Source organism: Rhinopithecus bieti, unplaced genomic scaffold (genome assembly GCF_001698545.2).
Source record: "Rhinopithecus bieti isolate Rb0 unplaced genomic scaffold, ASM169854v2 scaffold_19708, whole genome shotgun sequence".
NCBI classification, from domain to species: domain Eukaryota; kingdom Metazoa; phylum Chordata; class Mammalia; order Primates; family Cercopithecidae; genus Rhinopithecus; species Rhinopithecus bieti.
This window is the reverse complement of record NW_016810765.1, coordinates 1,981,723-2,000,983: the sequence shown is the minus strand read 5'-3', so window position 1 is coordinate 2,000,983 and position 19,261 is coordinate 1,981,723. Positions and strand designations below refer to the sequence as shown.

Sequence of the window (19,261 nt, the reverse complement as noted above, 5' to 3'; positions counted from 1 at the left end):
ACTCCAGGCCCAACTCTCTGTCCGTGCAACAACAGTGCTTCTTTATGGAAGATAAGATGGGATGGGAAAGATGGGAAAGAATTTTAACTCCCTTATTTGAGGTGTGCCTGAGAGCAGCCCACTTCATTTCAAGCAGTTCTTTTCGTGTGTGTCTGTGTGACAGGGTCTCGCTCTGTCACCCAGATTGGAGTGCAGTGGTGGTATCTCAGCTCACTGCAACCTCCACCCCCAGGCTCAAGCAATCCTCCCATCCCAGCCTCCCCAGTAGCTGGGACCACAGGCATGCACCTCCATGCGTGCCTTCTTTTTTTTTTTTTTTGTTATTTTTAGTAGAGACAGGTCTCACCATATTGCCCAAGCTGGTCTCGACCTTCTAAGCCCAAGTGATCTGCCCGCCTCAGCCTCCCAAAGTGCTGGGATTACAAGCGTGAACCACTGCACCCAACCTGATTTCAAGGAATTCTTAACCTGTGCTTTCAGATGAACTATCTCCCAAATACTTTCTCTCTCCCTTCATTAATGATATGCTTATAGGAGGTAATAAATATTTGTTCCATTACAAGAAAGCAGTGATTTTCAGTTTTCAATAAACATGTTATCTCCCCCTCTATTCTTGAATTCTTCAACTCAAATGAGGGCCCTACAAGAGCTTTTGCTTGAAGGACTCTTGGTTTTTCCTTTCATACTTACGGCGTGCTTAACCTAAATCAAAGCATTTGCAGATGGATGACATTATCATTGCCTTTGATAGTTGTACCTTAATGAGAGGACTTCGCTTTTGTAGTCTTCTTCTGTTAAGAAACCCGCTAAGTCAGGAAAATAAAAAAAAAAGACAAAGTCCCTTTAGCCTCTCTACTCCCCTCTGGTATCCTAATTTCTAGTTTCTCTGAGTTTTTGAACATAAGTCAGCTCATATTGGGAGCATCTTTAGGTAATAAGATTTGTACACACTGAGCCGGGCGCGATGGCTCACGCCTGTAATCCCAGCACTTTGGGAGGCCAAGACGGGTGCATCACGAGGTCAGGAGATCGAGACCATCCTGGCTAACACAGTGAAACCCCCGTCTCTACTAAAAATACAAAAAAATAGCCAGGCATGGTGGCAGGCGCCTGTAGTCCCAGCTACTCCGGAGGCTGGGGCAGGAGAATGGCGTGAACCCGGGAGGCAGAGCTTGCAGTGAGCCAAGATCGCGCCACTGCACCCTAGCCTGGGCAACAGAACGAGACTCCGTCTCAAAAAAAAAAAAAAAAAAAGATTTGTACATACTGAATGGTAAAGCAGGCTTCTTCCATTGCTTGTGTGTCTAAGTTACCAGAGCAAGAAAATCTACGTGAGGATACTTCTGGATAACCAGTGATTATGCCACATCTCCTGTTTTCCCACCCATTCCCTGTGTACACTTGCATGCCCAGCTTTTCAAAAGTACATATTACTGCAAGAATATCACAACGTTCTTCTTTATAGAAGCTTTGGGGTTTTTCAATTTTAGGCTCTTACATATAGTTCACAGTCACCCTACGGTTCTATTTTATAGAGCAGATGAATAACTGGACATTTCTCACAAAGCATGGTAATGTTCGATCTTCAAAAGATGTAAGCAGCACATTATTGTTAGCAATTGTCAAAATCAAGGATGTTGCTTGCTTGTGTATGGTGACAAGAGAGAACCAACACCAAATCGAAGTAAATGAAGTAGTTAAAACTATTTTATTAAAACTGAATCAATAACATCTTTGGTGAGGAGGGATATTCTCATTTAAGGATAACACAGGGGTGAAAACATGGGCTCTGAAGTCAGACTAACCTGGGTTTAAGTTCCATTTGTCTGTGTGACATCAGTTACTTAACCTTCCAAAGCCTCCATTTTCTCAATGCAAAAGAGAGACAATGTTACCTATATTACAGGGGCATCTTAAAGTTTAGATGAAATGATGCAAAGTACTTAACAGAGCACTTAATGCAGAGGCAATACTTAATTATGTCAGGCAATGTACTATTGACTTAAATGAAAATTATACTGGCATTTATATGTGTTACATATTCATGTACATATTGTAGTAGTTTTAATTTTCACAAAATATTTTCACAAAAGGGCTCTCTTTTTAGCTATAAAGAATGATAATGTGTACTGTCTGACTTTCTTTTCAAAATATGATGTCTAATATAGTTTTAATAGACCCAGTGAGTTTTTACTACTATGATGCCTTGGCTGCCTCATAAAAACAAGAACAATAGAGTGTAGGCTGGCCATGGTGGCTGGCTCTCGCCTGTAATTCTAGCACTTTGGGAGGCCGAGATGGGAGGATCACTTGAGGTCAGGAGTTCAAGACAAGCCTGACCAACATGGTGAAACACTGTCTCTACTAAAAACAAAAAAAAAAAAAAAAAAAATTACAGGGTGTGGTGGCACACACCTGTAATCCCAGCTACTCGGGAGACTGAGGCATGAGAATCGTTTGAACCTGGGAGGTAGAGGTTGCAGTGAGCTGAGATCACACCACTGCACTCCAGCCTGGGCAACGAAGAGAGACCCTGTCTCAAAAATAAAAAAGAACAACAGAGTGTAAATAAATGACATCTGGAAAAAACATGGAAAATATCTGCTTACCAATTAAAGAATGTATGAAAAACAGAATAAATAAAATATCTTAATTTATGCATTTGGTGTTCTCATAAATCATTTTCCTGTCAAAGTTATCAGACTTTATTATTGCTGAATGTTTTAAATATTATAATGGAATTTTGGTTGCATAAATCATAATGCTTTCAAGTTAGAACATTTGTGTACATACCTCAGCATTTTTCTTTTATCTTGATTTTAAAAAATAGCCCTCATTCTAGAAATAAATCCATGCAGACTGTAAATGTCAAACTGCACTCTTAAATTTCAATAACTCAGCAATGCAGGCTGGGCACTGTGCTTGCAAGTAGTTAGGAATTGTCTAGTGTGTTTGTAAGACTCACTGTTCTCAAAATTGCAGCCGTACACTGGTGTTTTAATCTTGGTAATTATTTTTATCTACAAGCGTTTTACCTACAAGTGACACCTATTCACTTGATTTTTTCCATTTCCTGCAAAAAAAAAAAAAAAAAAAAAAAAAAAATTCAGATATAGCAAATCTGGGAATTGCTTGTCCCTGACATTAGAAAGTAATTTATTCTTAATAAAAGTCTTACTCAATATATTTCATCTGTAATTTGTGAGGAGGACAGCACTATAATAGGTATAGTCCAGAATGCTTGACCTATGTGGGAAGTATTAGCATCAGGAGTAAAATTCACTTGGCCCTTGGAGGTGAAAATTCATTTGGCCCTTGGAGGTGAAACGGTGGAAATGATGAAAAAGACTATTCATTGTAATGTAGCTGAAGGAAAATCACTCTACATTTTTTTAATGCTTTAAAAGCTGTTGTTTGTATAGTGACAAACAGAAACTCATTCACTGAGTCTAACTTGGAATTAAAGATAGAAACTTTGATAATGAGATCAACACTGACTTATCAGTAGGTTTTATACCTTACATCACTTTTAAATGACTTTGCCTCATATTTAACTTTGCGCAACTTCCTCCATCATCTCACATCTAAGAATTTTACATGTAAATCACTTAAATGACTTAAAGATGTGTGTGATTATTATTTGAAAGTGCACATACATTATAGAAAGCATAAGGCAAAAATTGTCATAACTAGTCCCCACAGACAGAATCTTGCAAAAGTCCTTTCTATGAATAAGATTAATCCCATAAATCCTGAGAATTACCTAAAAAATTTAAAAAAAAAACAGTAAAGGAAAGAGACTTAATATTTATTGTCTACTATATGTCAGGCAATTGACCAGTCTTTTATATATGATTTTAATTCTCACAACAGTCCTATGAGGTGAGAGTTTACAGATGAGGAAACTAAGGCTCATGAAAATGAAGTAACTGACTAGAGTCACCCAGCTAGTGAGTGGCAGAGCAAGGGTTAACCTCATGTTTGGCTGACTTATAGGTCTTTACTACCTTGGCGTGAACTCCCTAAAATAATGAAGAGACAAAATAAGGTTTCAGAATAGCAATTTGGCTAAATTATAACAACTTTATTATCATTGAATCTTAATGTCCTTTGTATGTTAGAATTCAATACATATTATTTGAATACATCTAGAAATGACATTCTACTTTTATATGATTACAAAAATTATCTTCCACTTAACACCGTATCATGAGTGTTTTCCTGTGTCATTAAGTCTTCTTTGATAGCATAACTTTTAATAGCAGTTTAACAGTCCTTTGTGTAACTGTTCTATGATTTACTTAACCATTGCTCTACTGTTGGACATTTAGATTGTTTGTAAGTTTTAGTTATTAAAGTAATAATCCAGTGAATAGCTTTGTCCACAAATCTTTGTGTACATATATGATTATTTCATTAGGATATATTTCTAGGCTGGGCATGGTGGCTTATGCCTGTAATCCCAGCACTTTGGGAGGCTAAGGTGGGAGGATCATTTGAGGCCAGGAGTTCAAGACCAGCCTGGGCAACATAGTGAAACCCTGTCTCTACAAAAAAATAAAATCATTAGCTGGGCATGGTGGTGCATGTCTGTATTCCCAGCTACTTGGGAGGCTGAGGTGGGAGGATTGCTTGAGCCTAGGAGGTTAAGTCTGCAGTGAGTCATGATTGTACCATTGCACTCTAGCCTGGGTGACAGAGTAAGACCCCATCTCTAATAAAAAAGAACATATGTATATATTTGTTTTAAATCTTTTTTTTTTTCTTTTAGAGATGAGCCCTCACTATGTTGCCCAGGCTGGTCTCAAACTCCTAAGTTAAGCAGATTCTTCTGCCCTGGCCTCCCAAAGTGCTAGGATTACAGATGTGAGCCACCATGCTTGGCCTAAAAAATAGAATATATTTCTAAAAAAAAAAAGTTTGATAGTGCCCATTTGGAAATAATTACCAATAATGAGAAAAGAAGAAAATATTATTATTAAAGGATTTCTTTGATTAATGAGTTCAGATTTATTATCCATTTGTATTCTAGTTGTGAATTGCCTTTTATGTTCTGTAACAGTTTTTCCATTGGTATGTATCCTTTTTTCATAGATTTGTATTAACTCTCATTCTTGAGGACATTAAACCTTTTCCCCCTAGCTAAAAAAAAAAAAAAGTAAATAATAATAATTGTATTGGGAAACTTTTAGTGACTTTAAGCAGGAGAGTGTCGTTATTCAATTTTTATTTTTAAAAGCTGCCTCTTGGGGAAGGAGTGGAAACAAAATAAAATAAAAGCTGCCCCTTGATGCTCTGTGGAGACTTCATTACTGAGAGATCAGCTGTGATGCTGCTGCTAAAGTTCTGGCAAGAGATGGTGGTGACTGTGGCTAGGACAGCAATGGAGATGAAGAGATATTAGAGAAGTGTTTACACTACAGCTATGTTTTAAAGGCAATGTTAATAGGATTTGCTGGTGAATTACGTGACAGAAGAGGAAATTAGCAATTGAGGATAATTCCTAGATGTTGGGTTCGAGTAACTGGGTAGATGATGGTGCCTTTTAATAGGACAGACACAACTGGAGAGGCAGTGGGCCATATTTTACTTGAGATGCTTATTAAACAGCTACATGCAGATCTCATGTGCGTGTAGATTCTGTCATCAGTGGCAGACAAATGGTTTTAAAGCCATGTGGCTGGATTAGATCATCAAGGAGAAAGTGGAAAGAGAGAAGAGAAAGGGGACAGGAAACAAAGTTGGGTGTGAATATTTGGAGGCTTAATAAGGAAGAGCAACCAGCAAAGGTGACTGAAGGGGAGTCAATGGATCGGGAGAAAAACAAGGTTGTGTGGTGTCAGGAAGGTGAAGGAATTAAGCGTTTCAAAACAGAGGGAGGGTCAATCTCGTGGAATACCACAGAGAATCAAGTAGGGTAAGAAATGGAATGTGATTTTTGGATTTGGCAACCTCGGAGTGCTTGGTACTTTTGAGAAGAGAATTTCAGTAAAATGATGGAGCCAGATCCCCCACAGGGGGACTGAGAAAACAGTAGAAGGTGAGCATGTGTGAGTCATGTAAGAAGAGGGTTTCTGTCTGTCAAGGAATATCCACTCAAATGTTTTCAAGACATTCTTTACATCACTTTTATTTCATACGATGCACTGAAGCTACCAGCAGACAGCATAAAGACTGCCTTTTTCTGAGCAATGAAAAACCTAAAATATGCTATTGTGAGAATGAAAGGTTTCACTGCATCTGCACCTTCAGCCACGAATGGAGTAATCTATGGGGGATCATCACTATCACTATCTTGCTTTTTATATTAGTTCAGGTAGAGCTGTGTTGTTTCTGTTTTCCTCCCCTAGGTTGTAATGAGCATCAACTTCTTTTAGGGTTCTTGGGACCTACACCTTAGCTTTTTGGCCAGGAAAGAACAAAAGCTTTTTCTCCCCATGTTTCCAGGCTTTCCCACTCATTCCCAAACTAGGAATTACTCAGACAAGAAGACTGGTGACCTCTAAAAATGTTTAGTCATTGACTCTTCGGAACCACGAGTGACAAAGGGCTGTGACAGGGAGCAATTGCCCTTCTTCCTAACTTTTGGCATTAGTTTGAGATTTTTGCCAGCCAATTCCCAGTTGCAATGATTCATAAAGTAACTTCCTAAGTTCCATGCAGCAATTATAGGCTGGGGTCACAGATGCAGGAGGTGTGTGTGGCTGGGGTGGGGGTGGTAAATTCAATGGGAAGTGCTTTTATTGTCTAAATCCTTAGCAAATTGAGTGGGAGATATATATGTATGCATGTATATAATTTTAATTTAAGTAGGGGGAATTATTTTGGAGACATTTGAGCAGATTAACAAATAGTATTTGTATACATGTAACTAAAACAGTAATTTATCAGGTAGAAGGCAGATGGGAGGAATAAAATGCCAACCTGTATATACAGTTGGGTTGTGCTGATGATGAAGTGCTGTTTATTCAGGGCCAGCCTAGCTTGTCAGCAACATAAGAGCCACTGCAGCACATGACTCCCTGCATAGCTAGAAGACAATAATAAATTATCCCCTATGCAAACAGCACCGGCATAAAAGCAGAACAAACACACTCTGCCTCCTGGAATCCTGAAGATTCTCACTCATTCCCTCGTTTAATTCTGTTTTAAACATGAAACTCTTGACATTATTCCAAGGCCAGTAAGATCGAATCTGGCTTGGAGAGCTGATGAGAATCTGTTTTAGGGTTATTGTAAAATGGATTTTGTTTCTCTAACTTGCCTAGGTGATTCACATCGTTTTTTGATTTATCAGCGCTTCATTTGGTCCTGTGGAATTTGGGGTCACCTAGAGGAAAACTGAGCTAGAGCACTTGAGGGACATGATGAAAATACGGTCTCTGCAGTCATAAAAAAGGATGAGCTCATGTCCTTTGCATGGATGAAGCTGGAAGCCACCATCCTCAGCAAACTAACACAGGAACAGAAAACCAAACACTGCATATTCTCGCTCATAAGTGGGAGGTGAACAACGAGAACACATGGACACAGGGAGGGGAACAGCACACACTGAGGCCTGTTGGGGGTTGCGGGGGCGAGGGGAAGGAACCTAGATGACGGGTCAATAGGTGCAGCAAACCACCATGGCACACATATACCTATGTAACGAACCTGCACATTCTGCACATGTATCCCAGAACTTAAAGTAAAATACAATTTTAAAAATAAAATAAAATAAAAAATAAACAACCTATACCATCTGAATAAAAAAGAAAAAGAAAATATAGTCTTGATCCAGTGCCCAACCTGCTAAATGAGAACCTGTAGCAAATCAGCCCAGAAATGCACACCATAAGGGGACTTTTATGAGGCGGTTGCCTTAGGAACAAAGAACTGGCAGCATGAGTCAGTACAAGTCCTGTGACAGTGCTAAGAGAGTCCAAATGACTGGTTTGTAGGAAAATATATCAACTAATAAATGCCTGTCTGGAGTAGTGCTTTTCAGATTGCAGCGTGCATTCCAATTGCTAGGATTGTTGGAAAATGCAGATCCTGCTTCAGTAGGTCTAGGGTTTTGCCTGAGACTCTGCATTTCCAGCAAGACACCTGGTGTTGCCAGTGCTGCTGGACTTGAGTCCAGCGAGGTCCTAGAGCCATCAGTTTAACACAGAAGAATTAAAACAGTTTGGAGATCAGCCAGCATTTTTGAAAAGGAAACTTTCCACAAGTGTGGCTTTGAACAGTGTTGATTCTACTGATTCCTAATCTTGTGCTCAGATACAAATAAAACCTGCCCCCTCTTGGTTCAGTCACCCAGCCAGGAGTGTAGGGAGAATTTTGTTATATGTAAAATTTCTTAGAAATGTGTCTCTTCTTTCAAGGGTTTATAAATGTATTTGGAGGCCTTTATATACATAATGAAAAACATTTGGAAAGGAAAACTGTAAGACTTACTGTGCTGAAGCCTTCAGTTACTGGAAATAAGATGCAGTTAGTTGTAGTCTCTTTTTATTTTTTTCAGGGCTGTATCTTTTTTTACAATTCATGGTGGCAACAAGTTTAGCAGTGAGGTTCTTGATTCATCCTCAATGATGATTTGAAGTAATTTTATCTGTTGAACACACATTGTATATGAGTTTTGATTATTTTTAAAAATCTCCTTCTAAATATTTAAAGTCTATTTCTATTGTGGATGAATTAACTTTTTAAACATCTACTTAAAGATTGTTATTATGCCATTTGGAAAATAAATAAAAAGCACGAAAGCTGACAGTACACACTTTGGAACACACGCTTCCAAAAGCATATGTTCCAAACACGTATGACGTATTTGATCATAAATGTCATTACAATAGATCCTTGATGTTCATCAGCATGAGAATAGATCCTGAGACCTTCGCAGATTCACATGTAGAATTTCTTGCCATCAGAAAAGGGAAAGCGGCCTGGTAAGATGCCAGGAGAGCGGCTGCCTTGGAGTAGACGGCAAAGCCTCCTCAAAACATGGAAGCCAGTGATGGGCAGGGCCTGCCTGCCTGCCTACCTGGGGTCTTGTGTGCCCTCTTCAGAGCCTCACAGACCTTGAGATTCAACTCAGCAGAATTACAGTATGGGTATGATGGCTATTTGAAGTGGCTGGTAAATAGTCTAAGCCATAAATACCCAATCCATGAGTTTCAAAGAACGACCACATGGACATTAATGTGGGCTTGGGGAAATCTGCAACTCTCTGCACTGCACTGTTCACTTCTTCACAGTGGCTGTCCTAGGAGATGTGTGTGGCACTTCCGCTTTCTGTGGTGCACACTTCTGTGTTGTTTTAGTATCTTAGCCTGTGGCAGGCATAATTCTGATTGCTGTTATAATCAGAAAAAAATCAACAGAATTCTTTAAATTCCTTGAGTGCACATTGTGGTGTTTTTTGTTGAGTGACACAATAGACTGTCAGTTGATGAATTATGTAGTATGATCATATATGTGCTAGGATAGATATGTATGTGGACTATGACAGAAGATTATGGATGATGGAACACAGGTTGATTTTGTGTACCTGTCTCTCCAGTCGTCCAACAAACATTTCTTGAACAGCTAAAGCCAGGCATTATGTTAGGGGCTAGCATATGTTCTTCACTGTACTTCTTTAAGGAAGAGAGACACCTATACAGACAAAGTGGCTCTCATTGTAGTTAATAAAACTGGAAGACAGACTGGCTGCAGTGGCTTACGCCTCTAAGCCCAGCACTTTAGGAGGATGAAGTGGGCGGATCAGTTGAGCCCAGGAGTTTGAGACCAGCCTGGGCAAAATGGCAAAAGCTCATGCCTACAAAAAATACAATAAATTAGCTGGGCATGGTGATGCCACCTGTAGTCCCAGCTACTCAGGAGGCTGAGGTGGGAGGATCGCTTGAGCCTGGGAGGCGCAGGTTGCAGTGAGCCGAGATCACACCACAGCACTCCAGTCTGAGTGACAGTGTGAGACCCTGTCTCAAAAATAAATAAACATATACATACATACAGTAAATAAAACTTGAAGCAGCCAGAGCACTTTTTGCAAATGATGTAAACCACACCTGGGGATTCTGAGGTACTGGGATCCCTGTCTGCAATTGTTCATTCCTCCACAGCTGCCACATAGAACAAGCAAATCTAACATCACAGCTCTTTCAAAAATCTCTCAGAATTCTACCCTGGAATACAGACCACCCAGTAAACTCAGCTATGTTCATTCATAGGAATTTCTCCTTGGAGTTAATAATAATCATTAGAAAAAAATTACAGGAGGAAATAATAATTTCCTCCTATTCTTCTTGTGATAAATTGTAACAATAGCAGACATTCCTATATAGACCCTATAAGCGATAAGAGGGAAAATAGGATTTGCAAATTAAGTATCTGAATAAATATATTAGAAAAAATGTTTAGGATATTTGTTCTTTGTCTAAACTATTCTTAATAATGGCAAAAACTCTTTTCTTACATGGTTTGGGAAAACAAGCAAGCAAAGTGTATGTGAAGCCATAGCATGAAAGTTTCCACACTTTCCCAAAGCAAACTGTATTTCACTTGCCTTGAATCATAAATGTCTGTCCTAAATACATCATAAGACTGGACAAATTTGTGGCACAACTCCTCACAGCTGGGAAGTTTGACATTAATATCAAATTTCCTGTTGTTTCAGAATTGTCTGTTTCACAGCAATATTACCAGTGACTTGAAGGCATTTACAGACAAGTTTGGTTTTGACGTCCTCATCCTGTTCGCCAGCTATCTGTCAGAGGAGCAGCAGCCGAGACGACAGATTGCTGTGTACTCAGAAAACGTAGAGCTGTGCAGTCAGGTGAGCCCCTCCTGTGACCCCAGCATGTTTCCCTGTGTCCTAACCTGCTGGCTCTCAGAACACACAGTGCAAGACAGAACAGATTGGTGGCTCATGAGCAATTAGCCCAAGAGATGGAGTCCTAGAGGTTTGAGTTTTGGAAATGTTGGGGGTATTTTGTACCTTTGGCCTTTTAAGAAAGCCCCAGAAGCATTTCTCTTCTTGACTGAATCCATGGTGCAAAACATTAGCTCTTTCTCACCCCCAAAAGAGCAAGTCCTCCTTTGGGTGCTATTTTCTTCTAGGACTGCTCCCTAATCATAACTAATAAGGTTTAACCCCTGTCCCAGGACCCATTTGGTGCCCAGTGTTTAAGACCTGGTGATCTGATGCTTTAATCAAAGTTAGTTTGTCTCCAGGTACCAGAACTCTGACTAGGTAATCAGTTATCCTCCAGGTTGATCGCTGAGTCTTTTAACCCAAGGTCTAGGAAGTAAAAAAAAAAAAAAAAAAAAAAAAAAAAAGAATTAGATAAAATTAATCAATATAGACCATTGGATATACCAAGCCAGGTGTACTTAATAACTAATATGAGAACATACATGATTCATTGTAACAGGAGCTACACGGCCCCGCATGCTTCATCACTCATTTTTCCTCACTAGTGGATTCAATGCCTCATGAACCCTTAGAACCATGCCTGGCGCATGAAAGCACTCAATAAATGTTAATTAGTAGTAGTAGTGTCTATGTGAGCTCCATGGTGGTAGTGGTGGTGGTGATTATTATTATTATTAATTTTACCTCTACTAATCCTGTGGGGCCATTTCAAAGGCCCAGCACAACAAAATACTCCTGACATTCCCTAAAAATCAGAAAGCCACCACCCAGTTCTGGCCTCACACAGACCGTCAGCATCCCCTTGCCTCCCAGGTTGGCTTTGTCTGTTTTGGGCTCCATGCCTCTGTTACCTGGGGTGAAAGGGTCCGAGGGGTCCTGAGTGCTGTTCAGAAAGGTCAGACTCTGGGAGCATCTTTGTCTTTCCTACTCTCTCTTTTGCATTCTGAAGCTATCAGAGGTTCAAGCAGCCCTGGCTGCCCCTCCCAAACAAGAGCCTGTCTCCTGGTATTTGCCCTTATTCCAACGCTTTTCCTGTAGTTGTCAGTAACATGCGTTATCTCTGCTTTTTTGCAACTCAAGTTACATTGCTGTTGGAAGATGGTATTATATTACAGTTAGCAAAGAAGTTAGATGGTTTAAACTCCTTTACCCAAAACGTGCAGGAGCCATCAAAATCGAGCACCTGGATTTTGAATTGAACAGAGAGACAGTTGGATAGAATTGGAGAAAGGGTTGGTGGTATAGTAATTAGAACTTTCCAAGTTTGAGATCTTCTTTTTCAGACAGATGAACACAGACTAATTTTATATTTAAAAAATTAAGAGAGATAAATTGCAAAGCGCAGTTGCAAAGTGCAACAGTGCCTGAGTGCTGACACAAATTCCTGTGCCTTCCGACAGATTTGCTGTGAGCTAGAAGAGTGTCAGAACCCTTGCCTAGAACTGGAGCCCTTTGACTGTGGCTGTGATGAGATCCTGGTGTACCAACAAGAGGACCCTTCAGTGACTTGTGATCAGGTGGTTCTCATTGTCAAGGAAGTCATCAACAGGAGGTGTCCAGAGATGGTCTCCAACAGCCGGACATCCTCAACAGAAGCTGTGGCAGGCAGTGCCCCCCTCTCCCAGGGGTCTTCTGGGATTATGGAATTGTATGGTTCTGACATAGAGCCACAGCCCAGCTCTGTGAATTTCATAGAGAACCCTCCAGATCTCAACGATTCTAACCAGGCTCAGGTGGATGCCAACGTAGACCTTGTTAGCCCAGACAGCGGACTGGCTACCATTAGGAGCAGCCGCTCATCCAAGGAGAGCTCTGTTTTCCTCAGTGACGACAGCCCCGTGGGAGAAGGTACTGGGCCTCACCACACCCTCCTCCCAGGGCTTGACTCCTACAGCCCCATCCCGGAAGGGGCGGTCGCGGAGGAACACGCATGGTCTGGAGAACACGGTGAACACTTCGACCTCTTCAATTTTGACCCAGCACCCATGGCTTCTGGACAGTCCCAGCAATCTTCTCATTCTGCAGACTACTCCCCAGCGGATGACTTCTTCCCCAACAGCGACCTGTCAGAAGGACAGCTCCCCGCTGGGCCTGAAGGACTTGATGGCATGGGAACCAACATGTCTAATTATTCATCCACTTCACTTTTGTCGGGGGCTGGCAAAGATAGCCTTGTGGAATATGATGAGGAGTTTGTCCAGAGACAAGAAAGTCCCAGAGATAACTCCGAAAGAAATTTGAGCCTGACAGATTTTGTGGGAGATGAATCCCCTTCCCCAGAAAGGCTAAAAAATATTGGAAAGAGGATCCCACCAACACCCATGAATAGTTTAGTAGAAAGCTCGCCATCCACGGAAGAACCAGCCTCCCTCTATACAGAAGATATGACCCAAAAGGCCACTGACACAGGTCACATGGGGCCACCTCAGACCCATGCACGGTGCAGCAGCTGGTGGGGTGGTTTGGAAATTGACTCCAAAAATATTGCAGATGCATGGAGTTCCAGTGAACAGGAATCCGTTTTCCAGAGCCCTGAATCGTGGAAAGAGCATAAGCCAAGCTCCATTGATAGGAGAGCTTCAGATTCTGTATTTCAGCCAAAGAGTCTCGAATTCACAAAGTCAGGTCCCTGGGAGTCTGAATTTGGTCAGCCTGAACTGGGTAGCAGTGATATTCAAGACCAAAATGAAGAAAGCTTGTCATTCCAGAACGTGCCCATGGAAAAGCCGCCTTTGCCAAATGCATCTCCCCAAGGAACAAACCACCTGATAGAAGACTTTGCTTCTTTGTGGCATTCTGGTCGCTCTCCCACAGCCATGCCCGAGCCCTGGGGAAATCCTACAGATGATGGTGAACCAGCAGCTGCGGCGCCATTCCCAGCCTGGAGTGCGTTCGGTAAGGAAGATCATGCTGAAGCTTTAAAAAATACCTGGAATTTGCACCCAACAAGTGGCGAGACACCTTCTGTTAGGGACCCAAATGAGTGGGCCATGGCAAAAGGTGGATTTGTCTTTTCTTCTTCAGAGCTACTGGACAATTCACCCAGTGAGATAAATAATGAAGCAGCTCCAGAAATCTGGGGCAAGAGGAACAGTGACTCCAGGGATCACATCTTTGCACCTGGAAATCCCAGTTCTGATCTGGATCATACATGGACTAATTCTAAGCCACCAAAAGAAGATCAGCATGGGTTAGTGGATCCTAAAACTAGGGGCAAGGTATATGAAAAGGTAGATTCCTGGAACCTTTTTGAGGAGGGTATGAAGAAAGGAGGGTCAGACGTCCTAGCTCCTTGGGAAGACTCCTTCTTATCTTACAAATGCTCTGATTACAGTGCATCCAACCTAGGAGAAGATTCGGTGCCATCCCCCTTAGATACCAATTACTCCACCTCAGACTCTTACACATCACCAACATGTGCTGGAGATGAAAAGGAAACTGAACACAAGCCATTTGCTAAAGAGGAAGGTTTTGAGTCAAAAGATGGTAACTCCACGGCAGAGGAGACTGACATTCCACCTCAGTCACTGCAACAGCCATCTCGAAATCGAATCAGTTCGGGTCCTGGGAACCTAGACATGTGGGCTTCACCTCATACAGATAACAGTTCTGAAATAAATGCCACTCACAACCCGGATGAAAATGAACTCAAGACAGAGCACACAGATGGTAAGAATGTCTCCATGGAAGATGACATGGGGGAAAGCAGCCAGTCCAGTTACGATGACCCCAGCATGATGCAACTGTACAATGAAACAAACCGGCAACTCACACTTCTGCACAGCAGCACCAACTCCCGGCACACAGCGCCCGACAGTCTCGACTTGTGGAACAGAGTGATTTTGGAGGATACTCAGTCCACAGCAACGATCTCAGATATGGACAATGATTTGGACTGGGATGACTGCAGCGGGGGTGTGGCACTCCCCAGTGATGGTCAAACAGAAGGATACATAGCTGAAGGTACCGAGCCGGAAACCCGATTTACAGTGAGACACCTGGAACCCTGGGGCTTGGAGTATCAGGAGGCAAATCAGGTAGATTGGGAGCTCCCTGCCTCTGATGAGCATACCAAGGACAGTGCTCCCAGTGGACATCACACACTGAATGAGAAAAGTGGGCAGCTAATTGCAAACAGTATTTGGGATTCTGTCATGAGAGATAAAGACATGTCATCATTCATGTTACCAGGTTCCTCATATCTCACAGATTCAGAGCAAAGCGAATTGCCTCCTGAAATCCCCAGCCATTCAGCAAATGCTAAAGACACTCACTGCCCAGACGCACCAGCAGCCTCTGGAACCGGTGAGTCAGGGGCACTTATATCTCATCTTGACAACCAGGAGACAGAGAGGGAAACCCTGCAAAGTGATGCAGCATCCTTGGCGACTAGGCTTGAGAATCCAGGGCATTTTGCACACCCAGATCCATGGAAAGGTCATAGCAACGGACAAAGTGAAAGTGAGAAGGAAGCCCAGGGAGCCACCAACAGGGAGCACCTTAATGAAGAGGAGGTGATCGCCTCTGGTGTGGAGAATGCCTCAGGGATTTCTGACAAAGGGCGGAGTGACCAGGAACTGTCTTCTCTGGTTGCATCTGAACATCAGGAAATCTGCGTTAAATCAGGCAAAATCAGCTCTCTTGCAGTCACTTTCAGTCCTCAAACTGAGGAACCAGAGGAAGTTTCTGAGTATGAGAAGGGGTCTTACAATCTAGACTCCCGTGATGTGCAAACAGGGATGTCTGCAGATAATCTGCAGCCAAAAGACACCTATGAAAAGCACCTCATGAGTCAGAGAAATTCAGGTGAAACTACTGGGACTTCAGATGGGATAAATTTCACAAAATATGTATCTGTACCTGAAAAGAATCTTGAGAAAACTGAAGAATGTAACATTCTAGAGCCAGAGAATGTGGGTGGAGGGGGACCTCACAAAGTTCCCCGAAGCCTTGACTTTGGGGATGCTCCTGTAGACAGTGTCGTGCATGTCAGCTGCACAAGTTCCGAGATAACCAAAAATCTTGACGTTAAGGGGACTGAAAATAGCCTTCCAGGAGCCAGTTCATCTGGAAATATTGACAGAGATACTATTTCTAGTGAGTATACTCATTCAAGTGCATCAAGTCCTGAGTTAAATGATTCTTCAGTTGCACTGTCTTCCTGGGGCCAGCAACCCAGTTCTGGGTATCAGGAAGAGAACCAAGGCAATTGGAGTGAACAGAATCACCAAGAATCTGAACTAATTACCACTGATGGCCAAGTAGAAATAGTTACCAAAATGAAGGATTTAGAGAAAAACAGAATAAATGAGTTTGAAAAGAGTTTTGATCGCAAAACTCCTACATTTTTAGAGATCTGGAATGACTCGATTGATGGTGATTCCTTGTCCTCTTTATCCAGTCCTGAAACAGGCAGATATTCTGAGCATTCAGGGACACATCAGGAAAGCAATCTCATCGCTAGCTACCAGGAGAAAAATAAACATGACATTTCTGCAACTGTGCAGCCAGAGGGTGCCAGGGCCATTTCAACAAGCTCAGGTTCTGACGATGACAGTGTCGGTGGTGAAGAGTCAGTGGAGGAAGAGATCCAGGTGGCCAACTGCCATGTTGCTCAGGATGAATCCAGAGCTTGGGAGTCGTTGAATGAATCTAATAAGTTCTTGGTCACAGCTGATCCTAAGTCTGAAAATATTTATGACTACCTAGGCAGCTCAGAGCCAGCAGAGAATGAGAGTAAGTCAAACCCATTCTGTGACAATCAACAAAGCAGCCCTGATCACTGGAATTTCTCACCGTTAATGGAGACTGAAATACAGATTACAGCAGTAGAGAAGGAGATGAGATCTTCTCCAGAAACAGGGAAGACAGGAGATGTTGCATGGCAAATATCTCCCAAAGCTGAACCAAAGAATGAAGATAATTCTCAACTGGAAATGCTGGGCTTCTCAGCTGATAGCACTGAGTGGTGGAATGCCTCACCCCAGGAAGGGAGACTAATTGAGAGTACATTTGAAAGGGAGCTGTCTGATTCCAGTGATGTATTGGAGATAAATTCTTCCGTATATCAAAATGCCAGTCCCTGGGGAGTACCGGTTCAGAATGATGTTGAGCCCGTGGAAACACACTATACTAATCCTTTTAGTGACAGCCATCAGTCACCCTTCCTGGAAAGTAATGGGAAGAACTCCCATGAGCAACTCTGGAACATTCAACCAAGGCAGCCAGACCCAGATGCTGACAAATTCAGCCAGCTTGTAATATTGGACCAAATCAAAGAAAAGGACTCAAGAAAGCAAACCTTTGTGTCTGCTGCTGTTGATGAGCTGACTCCTGAAACACCTACCCAAGAGCGGTGTCAGGACGCCATGCTGTCAGTCTGCGATCAGCCAGACGCAGCCCTTACTCATGCCGAGGAAAATGGTTGTGTTACATCTAATGTTTCAATGAATGAAGGTCAAGAAACAAATCAGTGGGAACAAGAAAAATCATACCTAGGTGAGATGACACATTCAAGCATTGCCACAGAAAATTTTCCTGCTGTCAGTTCTCCCACCCAACTGATAATGAAGCCAGGCTCTGAATGGGATGGCTCTGCCCCAAAAGAGGACTCCCAAGGTACCTTTGTGCCAGATATTTTACATGGCAACTTTCAAGAGGGTGGGGAGCTGGCCTCTGCCGCGCCTGACTTGTGGATGGATGCTAAGAAGCCCTTCAGTTTGAAAGCAGATGGTGAGAATCCTGATATCCTGACACATTGCGACCATGACAGCAATTCTCAGGCTTCCAACAGCCCTGATATATGTCACGATTCTGAAGCGAAGCAAGAAACTGAGAAGCACGTCGGTGCTTGCATGGGACCTGAAGTGGAATCCAGTGAGCTTTGTCTCACTGAGCCAGAGATGGATAAAGAACCCATTCATGAGCCCGGACAGGAGTCTGTCCCATCCAATGCAGAACTCGATTCTGAAAACGCAGCTCCGCTGCCTCCAATTGGCAATCAAGCAGACATAAAGGGCTCCTCTCAGCCCGCCTCTCATAAAGGTTCACCTGAACCTTCTGAAATAAATAGTGATGACAATACAGATTTACAAGCATCAGAAAAAGGAGCCAGCCCAGATATGGCACCAATTTTGGAACCAGTTGACAGAAGAATCCCAAGAATTGAAAATGTGGCAACTAGCATTTTTGTAACTCACCAAGAGCCAACTCCGGAAGGCGACAGTTCTTGGTTATCAGACAGCTTTTCTCCTGAAAGTCAATCTGGTGCAAGAGCTTTGTTTGATGGTGAGCCACTTTTATCCACAGAGAATCCTGCCATGGTTCCTGATGCTTTGCTAGCCTCAGACACTTGTCTGGATATAAGCGAAGCTGCCTTTGACCACAGTTTCAGCGATGCCTCAGGTCTCAACACATCCACGGGAACGATAGATGACATGAGTAAACTGACATTATCTGAAGGTCATCCCGAAACGCCAGTTGATGGGGACCTAGGGAAGCAAGATATCTGCTCATCCGAAGCCTCGTGGGGTGATTTTGAATACGATGTAATGGGCCAGAATATCGATGAAGATTTACTGAGAGAGCCTGAACACTTCCTGTATGGTGGTGACCCTCCTTTGGAGGAAGATTCTCTGAAGCAGTCGCTGGCACCATACACACCTCCCTTTGATTTATCCTATCTCACAGAACCTGCCCAGAGTGCTGAAACAAAAGAGGAAGCTGGGTCTCCAGAGGATGAGTCTCTGGGATGCAGAGCAGAAGAGATAGTGCTTTCTGCACTTCCTGATCGAAGAAGTGAGGGAAACCAGGCTGAGACCAAAAACAGACTGCCGGGATCCCAGCTGGCTGTGCTGCATATTCATGAAGACCCCGAGTCCATTTATTTGCCTGTAGGAGCAGGCGCCAACATTTTGTCTCCATCAAGCATTGACTGGGAAGTAGAAACAGATAATTCTGATTTACCAGCAGGTGGAGACATAGGACCACCAAATGGTAAGAAACATCCCATTCTTCCACCTCCAAGAAACCACTGCGTTGATTAAACTAGTACATATTTATAAGACACACTCTTCCTACCAATGAGGGTAGAGAGGAACTAACTACATTTGCAAGGCATGCCTCACCAAGTCCTGTATTATAACAGCAGTAAAAACTAATGCATATATAGTACCTATCCCTGATAGTGCACAAGAAAATCAAATGACTCTACAAAATAAAAATATTTTCTAACTGGGCGTGGGGGCTCACGCCTGTAATCCCAGCACTTTGGGAAGCCAAGGAGGGTGGATCACCTGACGTCAGGTGTTCGAGACCAGCCTGGCCAGTATGGTGACACCCCGT

At 42.5% G+C, this 19,261-nt stretch overlaps 1 protein-coding gene across 13 annotated transcripts in view; it reads left to right on the top strand.

The window, feature by feature from the left end:
* PRUNE2 (prune homolog 2 with BCH domain) overlaps positions 1-19,261 on the top strand; it is a 301,804-nt gene that overhangs the window by 195,803 nt on the left and 86,740 nt on the right. For all 13 annotated transcript variants that reach the window (XM_017892706.1, XM_017892703.1, XM_017892708.1 and 10 more), the window contains 2 exons: positions 10,661-10,819; positions 12,319-18,913. In XM_017892706.1, the coding sequence (XP_017748195.1) occupies positions 10,661-10,819; positions 12,319-18,913 (6,754 nt within the window). The remainder of the gene's footprint in view (positions 1-10,660; positions 10,820-12,318; positions 18,914-19,261) is intronic.